Consider the following 22,435-nt stretch of genomic DNA (forward strand, 5'->3'; position numbering starts at 1 on the left):
AGTAAAACACTGGATGGAAAAGTGTCACTTCAAGACAACTGTGAGTGATTTTGGAGATTCTGAGTAATGAGATGAGTTTTCTCACAATAATGCTCAAGTCCAGCCCTTAATCATGCACTTGAAACAAGTGGGCTCAGACCTTATGAAAGGTGTTTACTTACTCAGCTTTAAGGCACAGGCCAAGAAATAACTTGATCGGATTAGCCGAGTTTGAATAGGAACAGCAGCAAATAGAATCAAATGAGTGTGAACGATGCTGCTGTGCTCTCTATTAGAAAAATATCTGCCAGCTGCCGTTGTAGAGTATAATCCTGCAAGATGCTGACGCCTCCGGTTCCCATTGCCCGAGGGAGCTGGGCCAGGGCACTTCAGGCGTGCGGCTCCCATTACTCACCTTAGTCAAACAATGGTTTTTCTCTGAAATCCTTCTTTTCCCTGTTATATAAAGGCTGATTCTTTTCTACCTCCTCTTTCCTGAAATGCTCTTGACGCTTACAGGAGCTGGGTGCGTTGCTGGTTATTCTCAGCTGCAAGATTACAGAGATGGCAGCGGTAAGGTCAGTGGGGCATGAACACGGCTCAGCTGGAGAGCAGATGTGAGCAGATCATTTAAGGAAAGCAGCTGAAATTCTCGGAGCCAAATGAGGATAAGACAAATTTTGAAATGTAAGCGCTTTGTTTAAATTCCTTTTGACTTATGTGCACTTTGTACCTGGAATGCTCCAGAATTAAACACACCGAGAGGGTGAAGAAGTTTCTTATGCTTGAACTTGGATGCGTGAAGCCAAAGATGTAAAATGAGGTCAGTTAGCTCAGCTGCAGTGAATCCTTTGATATTCATTTAATGGATAAGTAGATAAAACTCTAAGTAAGCTTGCATGGGAGACTTTGAATTTTAACTACTAAAGCTCTTTATAATTTTCTCACAGGTCTTTTACATAGACTTGACATTAGGAAGCATTTCTTTACCGAGAAGGTGGTCAAACACTGGAACAGGCTTCCTGGAGAGGTGGTCGATGCCCTAAGCCTGTCAGCCTTTAAGAGGCATTTGGACAATGCCCTTAATACCATGCTTTAACTTTTGGTCAGCCCTGAATTGGTCGGGCAGTTGGACTAGATGATCGTTGTAGGTCCCTTCCAACTGAAATACTCTTTTCTATTCTATAGCACAGTTTAACTGTTCAGACAGCTAGTGCTGTTCCACTTCTGCTGCAATACCACTGCAGGTCTCCTCAACCTGTTTTCTCATTTCTTCTGTCTCTGAACCAGAGGTGAGAGGTGGTCTGGCTCTGGGAAATTCATCGTTTTGGCAGTCTTTGGGTTTGAGATTGGGGATGAAGTCAAGAAGTTGAACTCTGGATCAGGAGCTGAATTCTCCTCTGGTACAGGGAGGCTTTCAATCTGGTTCAGACCTATCTCTAATCCTTTTGTTGTAGTATTTCCTTTTTTTTGAATAGCTTCCTTATGTATTGAGTTCCAGAAATTCCAGGATGGTGATACACGTGGGAAACAGATTGCAACAGAGAGCAGATTAAATTACTCAGGTCTAGGATTACTGAGGCAGAACATTTTTTCTTCACGTTGTTTGAAAAGGGAGAAGAACCTTGCTTTTTTTTATTTATAGGAAGAAGTTTGAGATCAAATGACTCTGAGCTGCCCTTTCATTGGTCAGTCAGTGATCACTTGAGGAAAAAATAATGAACTGGGGTTTTTTCCCCCTCCTTCATTTGAAAATCAGTTCTTACCAGTGCTGCGTATTTAAGGGAGTTCTAAGACTATAGTCTGATGCTTCAGGAAGCTTATTTTAGGAGGGAAGACTTGACTGAATGCCAATAGACAGAGCTAATCATCGGGACATCTGGATTCACTTCTTAACTCTGCTGCGTGACCTTGGGTCAATGATTTAGGTCAAGCTTTTCCAAAATGTGCATTATTTGTAGGTGCTTATGCTGTGTTTCAGCATTACTGAAAATTAGGCTGTAACTGCATTTACTGTTTCAAATTCAGCTTCCAAAAACTGGGACACTCGTAAAAAGAGACAGAAGTAAAATGTGTGCCCCTGTTTCCTCACTTGTACAACTAGGATACAACCGTGTTTATGGAGTGCGCTGAGGCTTCCTGGTGTAAAAGCATTAGAGGAGAGAAAGAATGGCAGCAAGCTGCTTGCAAAGCATCGGAAAGTTAGACGTTGTCCAGCAGAAATCAAAGGACGCTGAACAAGAACCAGACTTCCCAGACCTCCCACTTTACCAGCTGAAGGGCTCCCCAGACTGTGTAGAGGACCAAGCAGATCTAAGGACGTGCAGAAATGACAGAGCCAAGGATAGCCGGCTGCCTGCAGGCTGTACAGCATCCAGCTGCCTTCCCACATGTTGCCCAACAGCAGCAGAGGAGTGGCTGAGTTGCCCTTTCTTGGAGGGGGGATCCAGGGACGTAGCATTGAGTGTTGACAGGGCAGCGCAGGTCAGCAAGCCGTGTGCTTCCAGGAGGCTCTGATTTGTGTCACATAACAGTCAGTCTGCGCATGCCAGAAAGGGGCAGACCTACTGTGCAGGTGTGGATCAACTGCGCTAACATCTGGTCACGTAGTGGAAGAGTCCTGATGGTATCAGGCCCCTTTCATTAAATGGGCTAGGGAGTTGGTAGACTCTTCTTGCTTTCACGGGTGATAGGAGTGCACATCACTTTCACAGGCGCATCCTGACTCCAAGATCGACTGTGGTTGCTATTGGGCTTTGAAGTGAGCTGAGGCACATTTATAGGGCAATGGCCAGGGGAGTACTGTACGTAGACAGATGATGTTTAAGTTTGAAAGAAAATCCTTCAGTCCACAAATAGTTCCCACCATCTGTCGGTCCTGCAACCTGTGAGCAGATGGACTTTGAAGCCAAGTCATACACAGCGTTTTTCTTTTCACCGGAGCAGAGCACTTTGGAAGTGTGGTCCTGGAACCACCTAGGACCCACTCCTGGCCCATTTGAAGGCCCCTGCTTTTACTGTGCAAGGCAAGCAGCCCTCGGGCCTTACATTCATTTTTGCATTATGAGTTCAACCTCCAGCACAAGCAAACACAGAGCACAAGTGCTCATCTCCTCATCTGTACCATCCTCAAGCATCTGAAATGCATTTTATATACAAGACTGAGAAAGGCAAAGAAGAAACAAAGCAAAAAATGTATTGTTTGAGGAGAAAAAGAGAACAGCTAAGGACATGAATGCTACTATTGCCTCTTTCAATGAACTGGTAGTCGCTGGGGGTGTTCTCTTGCTGAGAAAAGTAGAGGAGAAGGTATTTAGTTTAATTAGATAGACAACAAAGAAAATCAGCTAATGATTACATTTATTCTGTGCACAGGGAGAGCATAAGGCACGAAAGTAGGTAGTTTAATGACACACTTTATGTAGCTGTCCGCTTGGGATGAGTTTCACCCATAGTAAATAGAAGAGAAGAGGAATTACAAGAGGGATTTCAGGCTAACACATCCAAAAAGACAGCTTTGACCTGTTTGTCCTCCTATCTACATAGTTGTCAAAACAAAATCCGAAACCGAAAGAGGACCCAATGATGTCACTTAATGCCATAAATACTGTTGATGCAAGCTATGTCTTCTTGGTGGGAGTAACACACAGCACCTCCCAGGGAGAAGCTCCAGCTGGTGATCCCTGAAAATGGAGCACAAGGTGTCAGGGTGCCCAGCACCCGCTTTATAGGCAGTTCCGCAGTAGGTGCGGAAGCCAACACTGTCGAGTTAGCAGAGAGTGTTGGTTTCTTTTAAAAAATATTCCTAGCTGGTTTGCTCTGATAGTGTTGAAACTATTCTGAACGAAACCCAGAAATTAGCCAGAATTTCAGCAGTGGGTTTATGGTCAGATGTTGTCCATATTGTTTAAGCTGCAGAATCAATAGCGTTGGGGTTTTTTTTACCTTGTTGAGCCATTCTTTTCATTGCTGAAATTTATTGGGTTAACCTTCCCGCACACACCCCATTCTTTGTGATTTGCCAGAGAAGCGAATATGATAGCAAGTGGCCTGAGGCATGCGAGCGGGAGCTCTGCTCACCCTCCCGTTGCATGCACCCAGCAGGAATGGTTACCTAACTTCCAACATCAGGAGGTGAGCGGTGCAGGAGTCATCCTGAATGTCACCACTGCTTTCCTTGGTAGAAATTGCTCTCAGTACTTTTTTGCAAATTGCTCTGAAGTAAAATGCGTGTTTATATATGTGTGCCTATGCACCCACCCGCCCACCCACACGCATTTGCACCATCAGGATCAGCCATAAGCAGAAGCAGAGCTTTAAGAGCAATTTTGGAGAACATTCTGTTCAAAGACTTCTGACTGTTAGATTTCAATTGCTGCCTTCTCTTTAGCTCTATGTGCCTTTCCTGGAAATAGTCCCGTGAAAAGACACGTCTCAATTTCTGCTGAAGGATTAACTATGGACAACTGCCTTTGCTCCCATCCTCCACGAGGGAAAACTATATTATTATTTGGCTCTATGTTTGACTGAGTCAGGTGTGTTAAAGAATTGTTTATAGGTTGGATATCATTATTCCATGCTACAACACACATTTACCTTCCCTGTAGTAACTGAACGGCTACAAATGAACGCAGGTATTCATCCAAGACTGCAGAAGAAGTATTATTTGCATTTATGCATATATGCGTTTTTATCCTACCCTGTTTGTGCCAGTTGAAGTATAGTTTTGTACTACTTAGGGTCGTGAATCAGCAGTTCTGCCTTTTGCCATGTTTTGAGAATTTTAAGGGGCTATTAGACAAATTGATAGAATTAATTAAATGCATGCTCTTCTTGTTACAGAAACCCTGGAGACATTTTAAATAATATTCTACAACGTTGTATCTTGTACCTGCAAGGTTCAGTAATTTGCTGGAACAGAACCAACTTGGCCAGCTATTTTCTCTAGGATCTGACAAAAATCTTAGAGAACAAAATGTTCCAGTAATCATCTTTTCTTTTCAAGTGTCTGTTAGTTTTTAATCCTTTCCCCCTTTCTTTTGTCAGAAAATGGCATATCCTGGTTAAAAAAAAAAACAACAAAAAACCCAACACACGACCGTCGTTCCTCCCTGTATCTTTCATTTCATTTCTGTGCTGAATCACAGTGTTCTGATACAGCCTTTTTTATGGTGTAATTGTTTTGTAAAATCCATTTTCTTTGGGCACCTCTTAGCTTCTGTCTGAAGCTGTTACTGCTATAATGAAATGTAGTCATAAATCTGTCACAGGTAACAAGCTAAATTTAGAGCTCAATAAACCAGGGGAGGGTCTGCTGTAGATAAGTGAGTGCATTGAGGTGCAATAGTTACAGTAGCGGCACAAAAAGTCCGCTTCGGACAGACGAACAAAAGAGGACAGAATATTTGGTTGCCTCACCGATTCACCACCGTTACCCATGTTCCAGTAAATAAAGATGCTGTGTGAAAATATCGGTACAGTCATGGCACGTCACCCTGCCTTGACACTCCCAGAGAGTGAAGGTGTGTGTTAGCTGCCAGAGGTGAGCGTGCTGTACCAGACCGTTTCCCTCAGCCATCCCGCAGCGGCGATGTAGGGCCGGTGTTTTCTGTAAAGGATGGCGCTGCACAGCTCTGCCGCTGTCCGGGTGGCTCAGTGGCGGGCGGCAAAGGACAGGCGGCAGGGCTTCGGTCCTCCAGTGCGCGAACGGAGGAGGTGATCGCTTCTGTGCTAAACCGCCATAAAGACTCAGTGGCACTGTTTGGTTTTTCAAATGTCATTTACATTAGCATCTTATAATTGAATCAGTAGCACTTTACTGAAAAGGTTAAATTCTGCCTTTTAAAAATTAAATCAGCTGTTTAGCTGTCAACCACAGTCATGCCCTCCTGTTGCCTCAAGAAGAATGAAACATTGGCATATTGACATATAAATCGTATTGCTGGAGAAGGCATTAACTCTCTTATTTATGACTGCATTGTGCCACGAAGTGCTGCATCTTGTAATTGAGGGCTCTCTGCTGAATTCGTTGCATGTAAAATCTGTGGAAATTATTAGCACGGCACATTTCCATAATTAAAATATTTCCTACAGTATAGGTTTGAAGACTCCCTAACTGCCGTACATTACTCAAAGGCAAAATTTTATGAAAATTTAAATACAAGCACAACAAAGTTTTTATGCATAGAGAATATTTTTAATTAGACCAGTTGATATAGTTGGGAAAAGCAATCAAATCACCTGGGTTCAGGGACCCTTTTTAGGTGACTGATGAAAGCTTTATTTGTTTTTGATCACAAAGAAATGTGCGGCATTACACTCATAGAGTGATCTTTGCCTTGCCATCAGTGGCATAACCAAATAATTAAAATTAAACCTATAATGAAGCATTCATAGGAACTGTTGGTTTCGGGGGATAATTCTCACTAATGTGCTGTTCCATTAACAGTTACCCTAAGGTAATGTTAATACTTTGATGATTTGCAGCAAGCCAATAAATAAACATTTTCTCTAGTCAAAAGTTTGCAGTTTTAGATAGCCCCTGAAGTCAGACAGTTCTGCAAAACAAAGAATTTTTAAAAAATTCCCTCTCCCATTCTCTCTTCAGTAAAAAATGTGCCAGAGTATTGCAGATAGCATGGAATAGTGCTTTAACTATTAGCTGTGTGTCTGAGAAGTCCATTTGTCTTGTTAAGGCTGTCATACTACATTACCCTTTCTGTAACCCTGGAAACAACTTCAAATACTGTGATATTTGAAAAGTCTAAAATATAACTTGCCCTTAAAATGCTATGAGTGTTTTTGAGACTCCCTGTACAAGGGAAGAAAAAATCTTTTCACTTTACAGAGGGCATTAAGCAATGATGGATGTGCATTTCTTTGTGAGAAAGCTGATCCTCACCTATTGTAGGTGGGGGTGGAAAATGATGCTAGCAGCACTGACAAGTGTCCTCTCTCTTTACCTGCCCATAGAGTTCAGGAATCCTTCTCTCCAAGTGTTGCAGGAGAGGATTTTCAGGAGGCAATAAATAAATTTTGATCCCTCTGGTTAATACAGTTAAGGTCAAAGAGATTCTGTCTGGAGCTATTTAAAATACTCTTAACATGCAGACATACTGCTGTCAGTGGTGCTAAGTGCCTTATCTTGCTGAGGAGTGTATACAACCCTTATGAAACTATTCTTAAGTATGCTAGTTACTATATCTAGCTCTGGCTCATAACAAGACAAAAAGCACTTAGCTAAATGGAGTCCTGAAGTGCTTAATCCGGTTAAGAATATTTTGTCCTTAGGTGTCTTCTACTAAGACTTTTTGTAGCTCACCGTCCTGCTGCATCATGCAAAAAGCTTCTCTGTGTGTTTGGGCCTGTGAATTCTTTTACGACCATTTACTCTGTTAGAGCCTCGAAGCCTGGTGCTGACTGAGGGCCTCTCTCACATTCACTGGGGGTGTCCCACTGGGACTGACCTGGGAAGCCTCATTCCTCTGCCCCTTGCAGCTCGCACCAGCCGTACGGCAGCGGGATGTGATAGCTGCGGCTAGAGACTGGAGAATCTGGGCTTCGTTTCCCAGTTTAGACTCGGTGAGCATTAACTGGTCTGTTGTATCTCTCAGTGACCAAACAGCTTCCCTCAACTTACTGCTATTCAAGCTGGCTGGGAGGGCAGCGTGCAAGGCAGAAAACCTGTCAGGCTTCCCGGGAGTTTTCAGCTGTTAGACAACCTGTGGGCAAGGCCGTGTGAAGGTTTCTGCATAAGGCTTTGCACTCAAAGCTCAGGAAGAATCCTTTTGTTTGGCTGAATTTTTGCATACTTAAGCCCGTATAGAAAAAAAAATGTTTCCTGAAAAATTGTGATAGATCTGTTTGCATATTCACAAGCATTTTTTATAATTTAACCCATTGCTTTAAAAAGAATTTTCTTTATACCTACGTATCTCCGAAATTATTAAGAGTTAGCAAAACTTGTGTATGGGTCATTCTTCTAGAGGAGAAACAACTGTATGATTTTAATAAAACAGCCCTGACCGATGAGCAGCAGTGACTTAGATAAGCACCTCAGTTCTGTGCTAGCTCAATAGGGTAGCAAATAAGATCACACGCTCCTTTTGAACTAGGATAAAAGCTTGTAACTTGACCAGCTTGTAACTTGACTGGGAGAACAGAAGCATAGCAGATCCACTGTGTTTAAACTTGTTACGCAGGTGTTGCTTTCAGGCGCAGCTTCACTGGGGATATCAGGAGTTGCGAGATTTTCCCTGGAAGTTCATGTTCCAAACGGAAAATGATCACTTCATCCCAACTGCATTTTTTACTGAATCACTTACTGCTGAAACACATTAGGTATTTTATGTTACTCCTGTATTTCTGTTGTGTCAGGAGGTTCAAGCCTCTTGCAGGTATCTTCCATATTACATTTACAACCACCCTAACACACTTTATCTGAGCCAATTTTTTTGAGCAAATGGATTGACATAATTTCATTTAGCTGCAATGAGCAGGAATTTGGCCTGTTGACTCACGTTACTCACATAAACCTCCCCTCAAAGCACTCTCACCGTATCACTGGTCAGGTTCTCTGTTGCTCGTGGTGTTTAGCAGCGGCCCCGCGTTGCCGGACCCTACCCCGTCCCAGCTGCCCTTTCCAGCGTGCGTGCCTGACGTGTGTGTCTCTTGCGGTGGTTCTTCAGCCACCTTATTGTGTTTCCTTCCCTTTGAGGTGTTTTCACTAGTTGGAGAAACGAACAAGCTCTTGCTAGTCCTTTAGATGATCAAAAGTGTGGGGGTATGTTTGCTTGTTCACCATGGTTACAACTATGTAATCCCTGGTAGTGGCAGAGAGTTTTTTGCAGTGTCTTGAGCTGATGCTGGAACTAATGGTAACAGGAGAAACAGCCATGACCCTGGGCTCAAAGCAGGGAGGTCACTTCAAGGGCATTAAAAGCTTGTTAAATTTGGAAGCCCAGCATTTGGCTGTTGTTGAAGATCTTACTGTCAGTCATGGACAGTCTGGTTGCATCCGTATCCTTCCTGAGAAAGAGGCTCATCTGAAGCCAAACAAATTTCAACAGTGATGGTTTCAGAGAGATGGGCACTGTGGTGTGGGTATAGTCAAGAGTTCAGGGTGTTCATTAGTAACGGTTTAAATTGCAAACACAAAGGAGACGTGTGTGTCCCGTCAGTAGCAAATCTTAGTGGGAGGCCTTAAATCCATCCACAGGTGGGTGGTTGTGGCTTGCGCTGACTTTAGCTGATCATGTTCATCTCAAAGGAGGTTTTTGGTTGCAAGATTGGATAGATGAAGTATGGATCATACCCGCTGGTTTTCATAGCACGCGTGCCAGGTAAACTGTCATACTTTGGAAGGACTCCGATCGATCCTCAGTGTCCCCAAGCTAGTAGGGCCATTCCTCCACCCTGCTGGGCCACATAGCTTTTTGGACAAGAGAGGTCAAGCTGGCCTTCCCAAGCTGCTTCTGCAGCAGCAGGTGGTGCACACAGAGCCAGGAGCCCCAGAACATGGTCCAGCTCCCGCTCCTGGAGGGTTTGCTGAGCTTTCACCAGTTATACTTGAGCATGTTTCTAATTTACGGTGGTAGACTTTTTCAGCTTGAAGTGATTGCTGCTCTCTAGGCTAAGTCTTGCCTGCAACTGTGTTTTAACTGGATTTGCTTTTCCTTCCAGGATTAATTTTTCTCCATCTCTATTTACATGGTGATAAGAAGTGCTAATCCCACTCCATCAGTCTGGACTGATGAATCTGAGGAATAGAACAGGTAATTTCTAATTTGGCTCGTAGCTTTCAGTGACTCAGGCAGTGAGAACCACTCCTTCCCCATGGAGTGCATTCCTATTTTGGGACAAAAGAAATCATACAGTTTCTTCTGCTCAGGTCATCTGCAGGGAGGGATATCATAGAATCATAGAATCATTGAGGTTGGAAAAGACCTCTAAGATCATCGAGTCCAACCGTCAACCCAACACCACCATGCCCACTAAACCATGTCCCTAAGCGCCTCATCTACACGTCTTTTAAATATTTCCAGGGGTGGGGACTCAACCACTTCCCTGGGCAGCCTGGTCCAATGTTTAATCACTCTTTCAGTAAAGAAGTTTTTCCTCACGTCCAATCTAAACCTCCCCTGGTGCAACTTGAGGCCATTTCCTCTCGTCCTATCGCTTGTTACTTGGGAGAAGAGACGGACACCCACCTCGCTACAACCTCCTTTCAGGCGGTTGTAGAGAGCAATGAGGTCTCCCCTCAGCCTCCTTTTCTCCAGGCTAAACAACCCCAGTTCCCTCAGCCGCTCCTCATAAGACTTGTTCTCCAGACCCTTCACCAGCTTCGTTGCCCTTCTCTGGACACGCTCCAGCACCTCAACGTCCTTCTTGTAGTGAGGGGCCCAAAACTGAACACAGTATTCGAGGTGCGGCCTCACCAGTGCCGAGTACAGGGGCACGATCACTTCCCTACTCCTGCTGGCCACACTCTTTCTGATACAGGCCAGGATGCCATTGGCCTTCTTGGCCGCCTGGGCACACTGCCAGCTCCTGTTCAGCCGGCTGTCAACCAGCACCCCCAGGTCCTTTTCTGCCAGGCAGCTTTCCAGCCACTCTTCCCCAAGCCTGTAGCGCTGCATGGGGTTGTTGTGGCCGAAGTGCAGGACCCGGCACTTGGCCTTGTTGAATCTCATACAGTTGGCCTGGGCCCATCGATCCAGCCTGTCCAGGTCCCTCTGCAGAGCCTTCCTACCCTCGAGCAGATCAACACTCCCGCCCAACTTGGTGTCGTCTTCAAACTTACTGAGGGTGCACTCCATCCCCTCATCCAGATCGTTGATAAAGATATTGAACAAGACCGGCCCCAGTACTGAGCCCTGGGGAACACCGCTCGTGACCGGCCGCCAACTGGATGTAACTCCATTCACCACAACTCTCTGGGCCCGGCCGTCCAGCCAGTTTTTGACCCAGCGCAGAGTCCACCTGTCTAAGCCGTGAGCCGCCAGCTTCTCTAGGAGAATGCTGTGGGAGACAGTGTCAAAGGCTTTACTGAAGTCCAGATCCTTGCCCTAGAGCAGGAAAGGGAGGGTAAATTTTTGTAGCTTTTACTGTGAGCAGCATCTTTGACTTCGTATCAGTTGTGGGTGGTTTTATTTCGTGTTACTTTTATAGCCACCAAATTGTTTGAGCTTGGAGTAGTCTTAAAGCAGGGAAAAACATTTGGATGTACTCATTGAAAAATGCCCCTTGGGTGCTGGGCGGGGGTGGGAAAGTGCTCACTAGAGACAAAGGCAGATTGGTGCTGATGCCGGGGACGGGTGCCATCTCCTCTTTGGAGGTGTCTGAGGGGAGTACAACCCAGCAGAGCTGACCCAGGCAACACGGTGTGGAGCGATGGCAGCTGGCTTGCCTGCATCTGCCTGATTCCCTGTCCCTTGGACTTAGCCCATCTGAGTCACAGAAAGCAAGTCACCAGTGAAGAAGTTACCCTCGTGTTGAATTTTCCATCATTTCATGGGGCTTGAGAATACTGTGTCCTTACTGGGAGTTATTGCCAACTGTTCTCCTTAGCTGTGCTGCAGGAACAGTTAAGATAAAGACAGCAGCCCACAATGACTGTTCTGGTGCAGGGACATATAGAACCCAGGGAACTCAGGTCACATTCCCTTCTTTTCACTGGTTAGTGCCAGGTGAGGAAGTTTTAACTTGAAGTCTTGGGTATGAATCCCAGTGGTAGGATGCAGCTTAGATGATGTGGTGGAAGTCCACCAGTGCAAGCAGTGGTCATTAGCTGCAGGGTGCTTTGGATGAACCTGTCTATTATATCACTCTTAGATGTCCTGATAGTACCCTGCTGTCGCCTAATACTAATCCTTTGGGGGATTAGCACAGTTTCCTTCTTCCTCCGATGCCCTTCCACTGGGATAGAAATCTCAGATGCTTTTCAAGCATTGCAATGCTTGAAATCAACCAGCAGCCTGTTTGATTTCCCAAAACAGGACCAGGCGCAGGGCTGCCTGGTACGGGCATCAGAGCCAAATCGGCTCTCCCATTTGCAGAAGAGATGCTGACTCCTGTGCAGATTTGCAGAGGAGGTGCTGATTCCTGTGCAGAGTTCAGTGCTTCAGCAGGGCTCCCCATCCTGTGGCAGAGGGGAGCGCGAAGGCAGGCTGAGGGGCTGCTGGATCTTAGCTCTTTCCCTCTAAAGTCATGCTTATTATAGCTGTATGTTTGGGCATGTAGCAACGGTTTCACTTCTCGAGCCTCAGTAGCTGACAGAACAAGCAAGAAGCTACATAACAAGAGTGGAGTTTGGGAAAGTGAATATTGAAACATCCAGGAGGTCATAAGTACGAACCAGTAAGCTCCATATTCTGACATCCTCAACAAGATCAGGGAATATGTCTCAGTAAGTACTTCTGTCTTTTCTTTCCAGATCCCTGTGTTGTGTAAACGAACTGATGGATGAAGATGAGAAGGACAGGGCAAAGAGGTATGAAGGGATGCACAGAGCACTGAGAGTGGAAGCTCTCTCAGGGGAAGCTGTAAATGGTGTGTTGTCCAATGCTTGAAAAAGTACTTGGGACCACTGATGTCAGAGGCAAAACCCCCATGCAGTTTACAGGCTGTGTATAGCGGACCACAAACAGCATAATTAAGTCACCATTTTCAAGCTTCTCATAGTGTGTTTGACCACCCCTACAATGGGTTAATCAGCTGAGTGGTCCTTAAATTACGTTGTCGTGCCCTCAGAATCTCGTGTTATCCCATGGCTATTTATTATCTTGATGCAGGACTCCTGACCTGTGATTTTACTGACATCATGCAGTGCTGCCCACCTGGGGTAGAGTTCCCTGTGACACTTAGAGAGCAGTCCTGCTTTAGCACAGGTATGAGCTAGTCTTCCTTCAGAGAAGCATTTGGCTCAGTTCTAATTAGTCATCGTACACGAGTGCCAAAACAGAGATGGCTGTGAATGTAAATGCTGGATCTGAGAACCTCCAAATGCCAACCTGAATATGAATGGAAATGCTTTCTGCATACCACACTCGGTCTAGATCACAGGAAGCATGTAGCATCATGAATACACTTGTAAAGAAAATTAATTACTGCTGGAAGAGGTTGTATGAAAATAGGGTTATCTCAGATATGAGCTTTGGAAAGAACATTTTGGAAGAAACTGAATGGATTTGCTTTCTCCTTTATTGTTTTTAATGGAGGGGAAAACCCTAATAAAACATTCTTAAATTGTATTAGTGCAAGCTGGAAACTTGTCTGTGGTTTCCGCAGCCAGATGCTTAACATTCCCAGTTTCATATATCATGGCAGCAGATTTTCAAAACCAGATACACGAGCACGTGCTTGACTTCATTCTGCAGTTGAGATGTCTCTGCACAGCATTGTCTGTCTATAAGCTACATCTTCAAGCACAAGTCAGGGAATAAGGAATCCTTCACATTTTGACCTTTATATGAGTGTGTACTAACTGCAAAACAAAAGTTCATAAAAATGAGGTGGGCAAAATGTGAGCATGTAGATGCCAGGACTTCTCTTACTGGAGAAATTTCACCCATAACACCTTCACCTCGTTATCACCACTTTTGAAACAATGGGAACTGCCGCTGAAATGCATGTAAGGATACAGTCTTGCTCAAATGAATATAAACCATATTTGTTACCTCCAGGTGTTCCTTGCTGACGGTGAGCTCAGTCCTGCTGCAAGGCTCTAAGCACCAGCAAGGCACTTACGCCCGAGCCTAATTTTAAACAAATGACCAGTCCCAGCAGAGTTTAGATTCTTGTATTTAAAGTGTTTTGCTGAGGCAGGGCCGTTTACCTCTCCCTGGGACGAGCTGTAGGTCCTTCGTTTGACTTAGCGGCATTCATGTTTCTGTCACCCAGGGCATCACGCAACAAATCTGAAAAGAAGAGGAGAGACCAGTTCAATGTCCTCATTAAAGAGCTTTGCACGATGCTGCAGGGCCACGGCCACCCTCTCAAGATGGACAAGTCCACGATACTGCAGAGGACCATCGACTTCTTACAGAAACAGAAAGGTACTGGAGGGCGCTGGCCAGCTCCTGTTGAAGGCACTGGCTCTGCATCTGCCCAGCAGCCAGTTTCCACTCAGAAAGCTGTTTTTTCTAAGCATCTAAGACCTCCAGAGAGGACATGAACCTAAGCGAGGGGCAGAACAAGACGTAGCAGTTGGCCTCAGGAAATGGGCTAGGTTTGAATACCAGTTAAACATAGATACACTTGAAAAGATGCGGTGCTGTATGCTTTTTAATGTAGTGACATCGCTCCATTTCCCTCGCTGGCCTCCACACCCCCTGGCATGCTTTGTACACTCTCAAACAGAGCACGAGGGAGGAAGAGCTGAGAACAGCACGCGCTACAAAAGCCAGGGGAAAAGGGGTTTCTGTGCCCTGTTCCCAGGTCTCCTGTGGTAGGACATGGCTGGGTGCAGCCTGTCCTGCTGCCTGGGCACTCCCGTGAGCCTTCCCGAAACAGCTCCGGAGTCGCGGACACCCTCTGCTCACGGTGATGCTTAGCTACCCTGAAATTAGCCCATTGACCTTAATTTTTGAAGGATTTCTTCAGACCACCCAAAATGTCTCCCCTTCCTTTTCTTGATTTCTAATGCATTTGTATCATGATGGCGTGGAAAATGACTGTTGCATACAAGAAGGCTTTGTGTGGAGAATGATCTGAGGATGATTCCTCTGAAAGCCTCTTAAATCTAGTGTTACTTGAAAATGAAAAAAAAATTCCAACTAGCATGAGTCATGTTGCTTTTTTGATGTTTTCTCTTTAAGAAATCACAGCACAGACAGAAGCCTGTGAGATTAGACAAGACTGGAAGCCTTCATTTCTTAGCAACGAGGAGTTCACCCAGTTGATGTTAGAGGTAAGAAGAAATTAAAGCTGCATAGATTAGTGAGAAGTAATCGGTTCAGTGGAGTAGTTCAGAGATACAGTTCCTTTTCACCTGTAGGTCCCGGTGTTAATGATTTCTACTCTGCTGGCACATACAATCCAAACCTGACAGAGACCAATGTTGTGCTAAATGCTTTGCAGACACAGAATTAAAAATATGATTGCTTCCCCTTAAAGATAAGCTTTTCATTTAGGAATGAAGACCAATTTGGCCTGGCGAGAGAGGAAAAAGAGAATTTCCCTTCTCAGAAGAGCCGCTAGAGCTAGCAGTTTTAGCAAAAACTTGAAAGGACCTGAAAAAAACAGAGCAGCTCTCTTCCTCCCACATCCCATTAGTCAGGCAGCATTTACTTTGCTGCCTTTGCTGCTGCTAGCTGTGCAGTGCTGCTAGCTGTACAGATGTGAGCTGTATCTTTTGCTTGGGTTGCCTTTAAGTGCATTCGGGAGAACAGCTCTGACACTCTCACCTATAAAATGCTTAGCTGATCTAGAAACACCTCATTAGTCTACATTTTTTCCTTTCTTAAGGATGCTGCTTTGTGTTTGTGCTGCATGCTCCTCTGGCGAGGACATCTCCTACCCTGTGTAGGCAGCTGTTGCTCTTTGGCCCACCAAAATAAGGGTGTATGCTGGGCTGAGCTGGGAGGTGCTGCAGTGTCTTAGTTATTCCTTTTCATCAGGATGTTATGACTCACCTCCCTGGAAAAGTCTGTTCATTCTTTCTGGGAATTTCTCTCACCAAACAAGCTAGTTTGTTCCAGCTGAATCAAAACAAATTCCCCCTTTAGAAGTGGCGGGGAAGAGAGAGCCCTTTAATAACTGTTGGCTTGCTGGACTATGTTAGACCATTGACCAGTTTACTTAAAATCAGTGTTTTTTTCCAGAGAGGGCTTATTTTCAGCAAAGGCAGAGTATGACAGTGAGGTGGGGAATAACTGGCTGTGGGGCAAGATGGTGAATGCTGCATCTTTGGCTCCCTGTAGCTAAGCTGCAGAGCAGCCTACCAGTGTCTATAGAAGAGTTGGCTTTGTGCACAGTGCTGACCAGAGATTAAACCTCCCAGACCTTGGTAAGTGTTAGAGAAGAATAGGGACAGACACTGGGTCAATGGTGCAAGAAGATGTTGTGAAGAACAGGGAAAACACCCAAAGAGGAAAGCACATGCAGTGACTTAAAAGGGGCAGAGAACTTTGACTCTGAGACAGAAACCATTGTGAATAAGAAAGGGAAAACAAAACGAACTTTAAAATTGTTGTGTCACTAGCCTAACAAATAACTGCTTTAAGCAAAATAAATAAGGCTTTAGATCTTGTCCATACTGTCCATAAATTGCTAAAAATACAGCATTGTATAATTTTTCTGTCTCTGCTTATCCATCCGTCCATCCATCCATCCATCCGTCCATCCATCTATCCACAATGCTGGGTTTGCCATGATGATATGTAATATCTCCTTACGCACCGAATTGGTTAACTATTGTGTAATTCAGAACACATAATGAAGTGACTGAAGTCACCAGGGTTGTGTGGGTGTAGAAATTTTAACCACTACTGTCTTGCTTCATGTTAAATAAATACTCACTGGGTGAAAAATGCAAGTCGGTCAATTTAATATTAATGAGCAAATAAGAATATAAGAAGAATGTTCAATTAGACAGCATGTGTAATTTTTATTTTTCCGCATTGAACTATCATTTCCGTAATTGATTTATGTTAGTTTTAGGCTGTTAGAAGCATCACCAAAGAATAAATTAGCCTATTATAAGTTGTTCCCTTGCATAATTCTTTTTATTTTTTTTTCTTTTTGCCTGCCTTTTATCATTAGGCACTAGATGGCTTTCTCATTGCTCTTACCACTGATGGGATTATTATTTATGTATCTGATAGTGTCTCGTCTCTGCTTGGACACTTACCGGTAAGTTCTGACAACGCGGTATGTTGAAGAATCATTCCCCTGCCTTAACGCAGCCCCCGTCACTGCAGGGCTGGGGCTTGTTTTTTTCCAACCAAAGAGGCAAGTGAATGCGGGTGGGGGATAAACCAACAAACTCTTAGGGAGTTTCTCAAGCTCCTGTGAATAACAGATTCTCTGTCAGGGTCTGTGAGTTAGCTAAAAAAAAAACTATGCAAAATCACTGTACTCATAGCTCACCACTTGGCAGCACGGCTGAAGGAGGGTCTGGGTGGTGTTTATCCCACCAGGTATATGGAAAATCTCATGCTTGTGAAGTCTGTGCATGCTGAAGCTCTTCTCAGATAATTTAAAGATGATTTCAGGACTGAATGTATGCTTGTCTAATGTCATTGTTTGTTTCTACTTTGAGCCCATGGTCTTTAGTAACAAATAGGTGGCCTCAGAGTTTTCTGGAGAATTCCTAGACATCAGTTAGCTGTTGGGTACAGAAGTTTCTGCTGGCCCCTCAGAAACATTTTTTATTTTTATCTGGTGCCAAGCATGAGGCACCAGTGACGCTGTGTGAGGGCAAATTTGAGCACACGGTTAACCTGGCTGAATGTCCTGGTGTGTAAAGAAACAAATACGTGCTGACATTTTGGGAGAACCCCTTTAGTCAGGATGTGTGGGTTTATCAGCACTGAAACACTTGCAGGTCAAGCTGATTTTGCCAGATGTTCAGCCTAGAAGACAAATGGAGGATGTGAGGAGGAGCTCTCCCCCTTCTGTCTCGTACTTCCAAGGGGAAATGTTTAAAATTTTCATTTTGATATGATATTTCTCATCCTGTTGTATTCCTGTGGTACCACAGATTCTTCTCCAGCTTGCATCTGGCTGAACTGAAGGGCAGCCTCTGGGACCTGTTCAACCTTTTGCAAATAGGTAGCAACCCCGGGGTAAAATAACCTAAGGGTTATATTGTGCCCTAGATCCATCTGCAGATTGACTGGGCTTCCTTGTCTTAAGCATCTGCACTAGACTAGCAGCGTCTGTGCTCTGCTGCGGGATGAAAAGGCGTGATACTGTGTCAGGCTGTACTGCTGAACATGACAAAGCATTCTTTTGTATCAGTCAGATTTGGTGGACCAAAATATATTAAACTTTCTGCCTGAGCGGGAGCAGAGTGAGGTGTACAAGCTCCTTTCTCCACATGTGCTCATGACAGATCCTGTTGCAGCTGATTTTCTAAACGGTAAGCTCTGCTTTTGTCTGTCGGTCAGGGAAATTTGCCAAAGGCAAACAGCTCCCAGGGGAGCCTGCACAGGGCTCTCCAGCTATTTAATTCTCCTGCCTGCCACTTCTGTTTTGCCGCAGTTAATATTTCTGGTTTTTAATGCAGCACATCATCTAATGTTCCTACATGCTCCCAGTACTTGGTCTTTGATTTGGACAGTCTTTGTTTTACTGTCTGCTTTGCATCATGGGACAGTGAAGTTGCTCTCATTAGATATTTTTCCCAGGGCAGGATGCTGGACTGAGCCTGTGACAGGAGTGAGGGGCTTGGGGGAAGAAAAAGGGTAGGAGAAATTCCAAAGGGTTTTGGCGGAGTCTTTGTTCCTTAGGAAGCTTGCATGTCTCAGGATACTTCAGAAACCCTTCATGTAATTCAACCAACAGCCTTCCTATCTGAACAGTCCATCCGGATCTCTACTGCTGGCTGCTGTCCCACCCCTAAAATGTCCCTTTCCCCCAGAAAATGTCCCCAGCACCAGAGCGGGCAGCAGCATCTTCCTAACAGCCACGTTTCACCAAGGCTGTGTTGGGAGCCCCCTTCCCCGGTGGGTTCGCGTGGCCGGGCAGTGCTAGCCTTCCCTCTCTGCCGCCCCGTAAGCGTCAGTGGGAACTGGGCAGCCCTCGTGCTGGTGCTCTGCCCTGGGGTTGGTTTCCCTCCGGCTGAAGGCTGCATGGCCTAATCCGTGGAGTTCAGACCTCAGGCAGAAAACTGAACAAGAGCTTGGCACGGGGCCCTCCGCCATTAATGGAAAGGCTTAGGGTGACTTCAGTGCCCTTTGGATCTGGGTCCTACTGAGCAGTGCCAGAGCAGAGTACTGCAATACCACTTAACAGCTTCGCATGAAATCATGCGTGCATGAAGTCAGGGGTAAATACCGCTGATCGATACTGCCAGGGCTTCACACCCAGCGTAGCAGGGTGGCTGTAAAGCCATGGGAGAAAGGGTGAGAATACATTTCCTTAAGCAGAACCAGCTGATCGTTGCTCTTAATAGTTATATATTTACTTACGGGTATCAAGAGCATTCCGGCAGGGTGTGCTCAGATACCACAGCAGCGGGGTTGGTATAAACACCTAGATAGATTCAGTATATGGAGTGTGCTAAAGTGCAGACTTCTAGTAACATTGTGTATGTCTCCCTCTCTTTCCTTATTTCAGCGGAAAAACAAATAGAGTTTTGCTGCCATTTAGCAAGAGGCAGCTTAGATCCAAATGAACCCCTGATGTATGAATATGTGAAATTTGTAGTGGATTTTAAATATTTTACTCATGGTAAGTTACTGCTCCAGCCTACCTTTACCTCTCTACCTCTTTCCTTTAAATTCTATGTTGATCTGTAGCCTCCTAAAGGCCTTGTTTCAGCTGAAAATGCCCCATGATCGGCAGGGATGGAATATGTTGGAGATATTTTTCATATAAAAGTGGTGGGGAGGCTGATGGTCAGAAGACTGCACTCTTCTGCATGCTGTGCTTAAAGAAGTGATACCAGACTGATCCTACCTCCATTTGACCCACTGCCAATTGTAAAGCAGCCTACTTATTCAAATAACCAGTAAAATATGCTATTCTGTTTCGCTTGTGGCAATCAAATGACACTTTTTGAAGATTAAATAGTTTGAGAAACCTGTAAAATCTTGAGTCTTGCAAATGTTGAGCTGGAGAAAGGCTGACAAGGAGACTGTAGCTGCACACTGAGCTGCTCAGAGCCGTCATATGAAGCTTCCCTGCAAGCCAGGGGTAGGTGGTTACAACTGTGTAACTCGGAGCCTAAAGGGTCATGCTTTAAATAACATCAGCGTGTATCAGTGTGGCATCGCCTTGTGGGTAGGAGGAGTTTGTTGCTGGGGTTTCATCAGTCATTGTACCTGTCTTAACATGAAAAGAAAGCTCTCCTTCCTCTTCTCCTTAAATAAATTGTCTGGTTGTGTCTAGTGCCTACGCCCTCCTGTAATGGCTTTGAGTCAGCTATTGCACGAGCTTTCAGGTCAGCCACGGAGGAGCAGATTTGCCTCGTAGCAACTGTTCGTCTTGTCACACCGCAGTTCTTAAAGGTGAGAACTCTGCAACTGCATCTTCCCTTTCGTGCGGGGATCGGCCGGTGCTCAGTGGCAGAGCGGCTGCTGGTACCATGAGCTGTGTGCTCGGCTGTTGCAAGGGGAGCCGTGTTGCAGCAGCCTCTCAAAGAGTATGTCCAGCAGCACAGATTGTTTGTGCAGAGGGTTGGTAAATGAGAGAGGACACCGCTGTGTTTGTGACGTAAGTATGTATTTTGGAATGATGAGGTATAAAGCGGGAGTTGCTTTTGAGAAGAGGCGGTCGTGTGATGGGCTGTCTCAGAGCAGTCAGCCCAGGAAGCACCAATACAAGGTGACCAGCTAAACCACTTGAAAAGTTGCAGCCTTTAAAGAAATACATCCCACCGCTTCTTTGTGTAAGAAGGCCACCCGCATCTTGAAGCACTGTGAACACCGTGTTTCATGGACTCTTTCTGCTGGTCTGTAAGTGTCCTGTGGTGCAGCGCAGTGACGGCAGGGCTTGATGCTCAAGAGAGCATTAGCCAGCTCGGTTTGAGGCTGGACCTGGTGCTGTCATCCATCTTCAGATAACAATATTTACAAAAAGCTGGGGAATTTTGCCTACAGACTGCAAGATGAGGCCCTTGGACTATTTATCCTAGCTCCGAAATTCAGACCAGTGTAAATTATTCAGCCACTTTTCATCAGTTTATGCATCTATAAAACAAGGCTTATACATTCCTTAGAGGAAAATAAGTCAAGTGCTTTAAAAGCACTGTATTTTGCTAGGGTTTGTTATACCAAGAAGATGCATCCTTAGTCTTGATAGAGGGCTCCTTTTGTCATTTCATAGAATTAAATGTCTGAATATGCCAACTGTTTTGCAGGAGCTCTGCAATGTTGAAGAGCCATGTGAAGAATTTACATCGAGGCATAGTTTGGAATGGAAGTTTTTATTCTTGGACCACAGGTAAGAGATTTGGTTTTAGTCACTGAAGAATAAACAAACTGTAGTTTAAAAATAGAAAACTTTGAGTAGCTATTGCCCGAGATCCCAAGTAGAATAGCTCTAATTAAATGCAACTGCATAAGTAATAATACTCTGAACTTACTTATTAGGCATCCTTAAATGCTTTGCTCTTTTCCATATTTTAGGCAGGTAAGAAACCATATAAAACTGTGGGAAAACGTCTAGAAAAATGTCTAACTTCACCAAGGTCATTAAAACTGAGCAGCGCGGGTCCTGTTCCCTGTATTGGTTTAGCTCCTCTGTTTTCCAGCTACAGCTTCCAGGAATCCTTCTAAATCTTTTGCTGTGTCAATAAACTTGATTTTCACCTTGAGAAATGATGGAATTTATAAAAATAAAAGAAAAAGCAGTGGATTAGATGATTTAATTGCAATTTGTTTTTGACAACGCCATACGGTGAGCTAGGATTCAGCTTGGTGAATGAAACAGACTGGAACCACTTTATTAAGCTGATTAATATAGGATTCGTTTTCTTCAAAAGAAGCTGGAGGTTTTTGTTCACTCTTTTACTTCTCTGTATTTGACATGTATGCATAAGCACATTGCAAAATCCTGCCCTTTCCATTATCCCTCCCTCTGCAAGCTGTGCAAAGGTAATCATTACTAGAAATAGAAGACTACTAAATAAGGCTGTAGGGAAAAATATACTTGGGAGGAAAAAACCCTAAATATCATCTGCACATTTAGAGCAAGAAAGAGAGAGAGCAAACATAAATGAATAATAACTTGCATTTATACAGTAAACAAGATGTGTACCTCACGCACCATACCTTGAAGCATGGAGGAACTGACCCTGCGACAGCCCTATGGTTAATGCTGTGTGGTTTGGGACAGTCGGCTTATTATTCACGTTGTCAAGATCTCGCTGGAGTGACTTTGTTAGACTTTAATTGGCCTGTCTAATAATGCACGTTTTCAGAATCAGGTGATTAATGTTAAGGTGCGTAAAAGAGCCCGAAGCCCCTTATTTCACTGTCTGACGAAGTGAGCTGGTTTTCCAAAGGGCTGTGTCCCAGCAGCTCCTGTGAATAAGGCGAGCAGGAGCTGCTTTGAAACCTGTCAAAGAGTCTTTTGATGAATCTGGGTTATGACTCAGAGAGGAATCTCTCTGCGCCGGGTGCTTGCAGCCACTCCAGTCCCACTGATATCCCCAGTGAGGAAACAATTGTTAGAGTAAATTAAGCTGATGCAGATGCTGAGGCAGGGTTTGTGACAGCCCTGGATGCGAGTGGTGAGCCCAGACCCAAGAATGAGCAGGGGATCGTGTGGGTTGTCTCATTTAATCACC

General features: G+C 44.7%; 1 protein-coding gene across 2 annotated transcripts in view; it reads left to right on the forward strand.

Moving 5' to 3' along the window:
* PASD1 (PAS domain containing repressor 1) overlaps window positions 1–22,435 on the forward strand; it is a 55,456-nt gene that overhangs the window by 13,580 nt on the left and 19,441 nt on the right. The window contains exons 2-10 of one of the 2 annotated variants that reach the window (XM_076347245.1): window positions 9,661–9,752; window positions 12,413–12,469; window positions 13,879–14,033; window positions 14,796–14,887; window positions 16,741–16,830; window positions 17,941–18,061; window positions 19,261–19,374; window positions 20,035–20,153; window positions 21,005–21,087. In XM_076347245.1, the coding sequence (XP_076203360.1) occupies window positions 12,438–12,469; window positions 13,879–14,033; window positions 14,796–14,887; window positions 16,741–16,830; window positions 17,941–18,061; window positions 19,261–19,374; window positions 20,035–20,153; window positions 21,005–21,087 (806 nt within the window). In that variant the 5' untranslated portion in view covers window positions 9,661–9,752; window positions 12,413–12,437. The remainder of the gene's footprint in view (window positions 1–9,660; window positions 9,753–12,412; window positions 12,470–13,878; window positions 14,034–14,795; window positions 14,888–16,740; window positions 16,831–17,940; window positions 18,062–19,260; window positions 19,375–20,034; window positions 20,154–21,004; window positions 21,088–22,435) is intronic. The other variant, XM_076347246.1, reaches the window with a different exon arrangement.

Source organism: Aptenodytes patagonicus, chromosome 9 (assembly GCF_965638725.1).
Source record: "Aptenodytes patagonicus chromosome 9, bAptPat1.pri.cur, whole genome shotgun sequence".
In the NCBI taxonomy this organism is placed as follows: domain Eukaryota; kingdom Metazoa; phylum Chordata; class Aves; order Sphenisciformes; family Spheniscidae; genus Aptenodytes; species Aptenodytes patagonicus.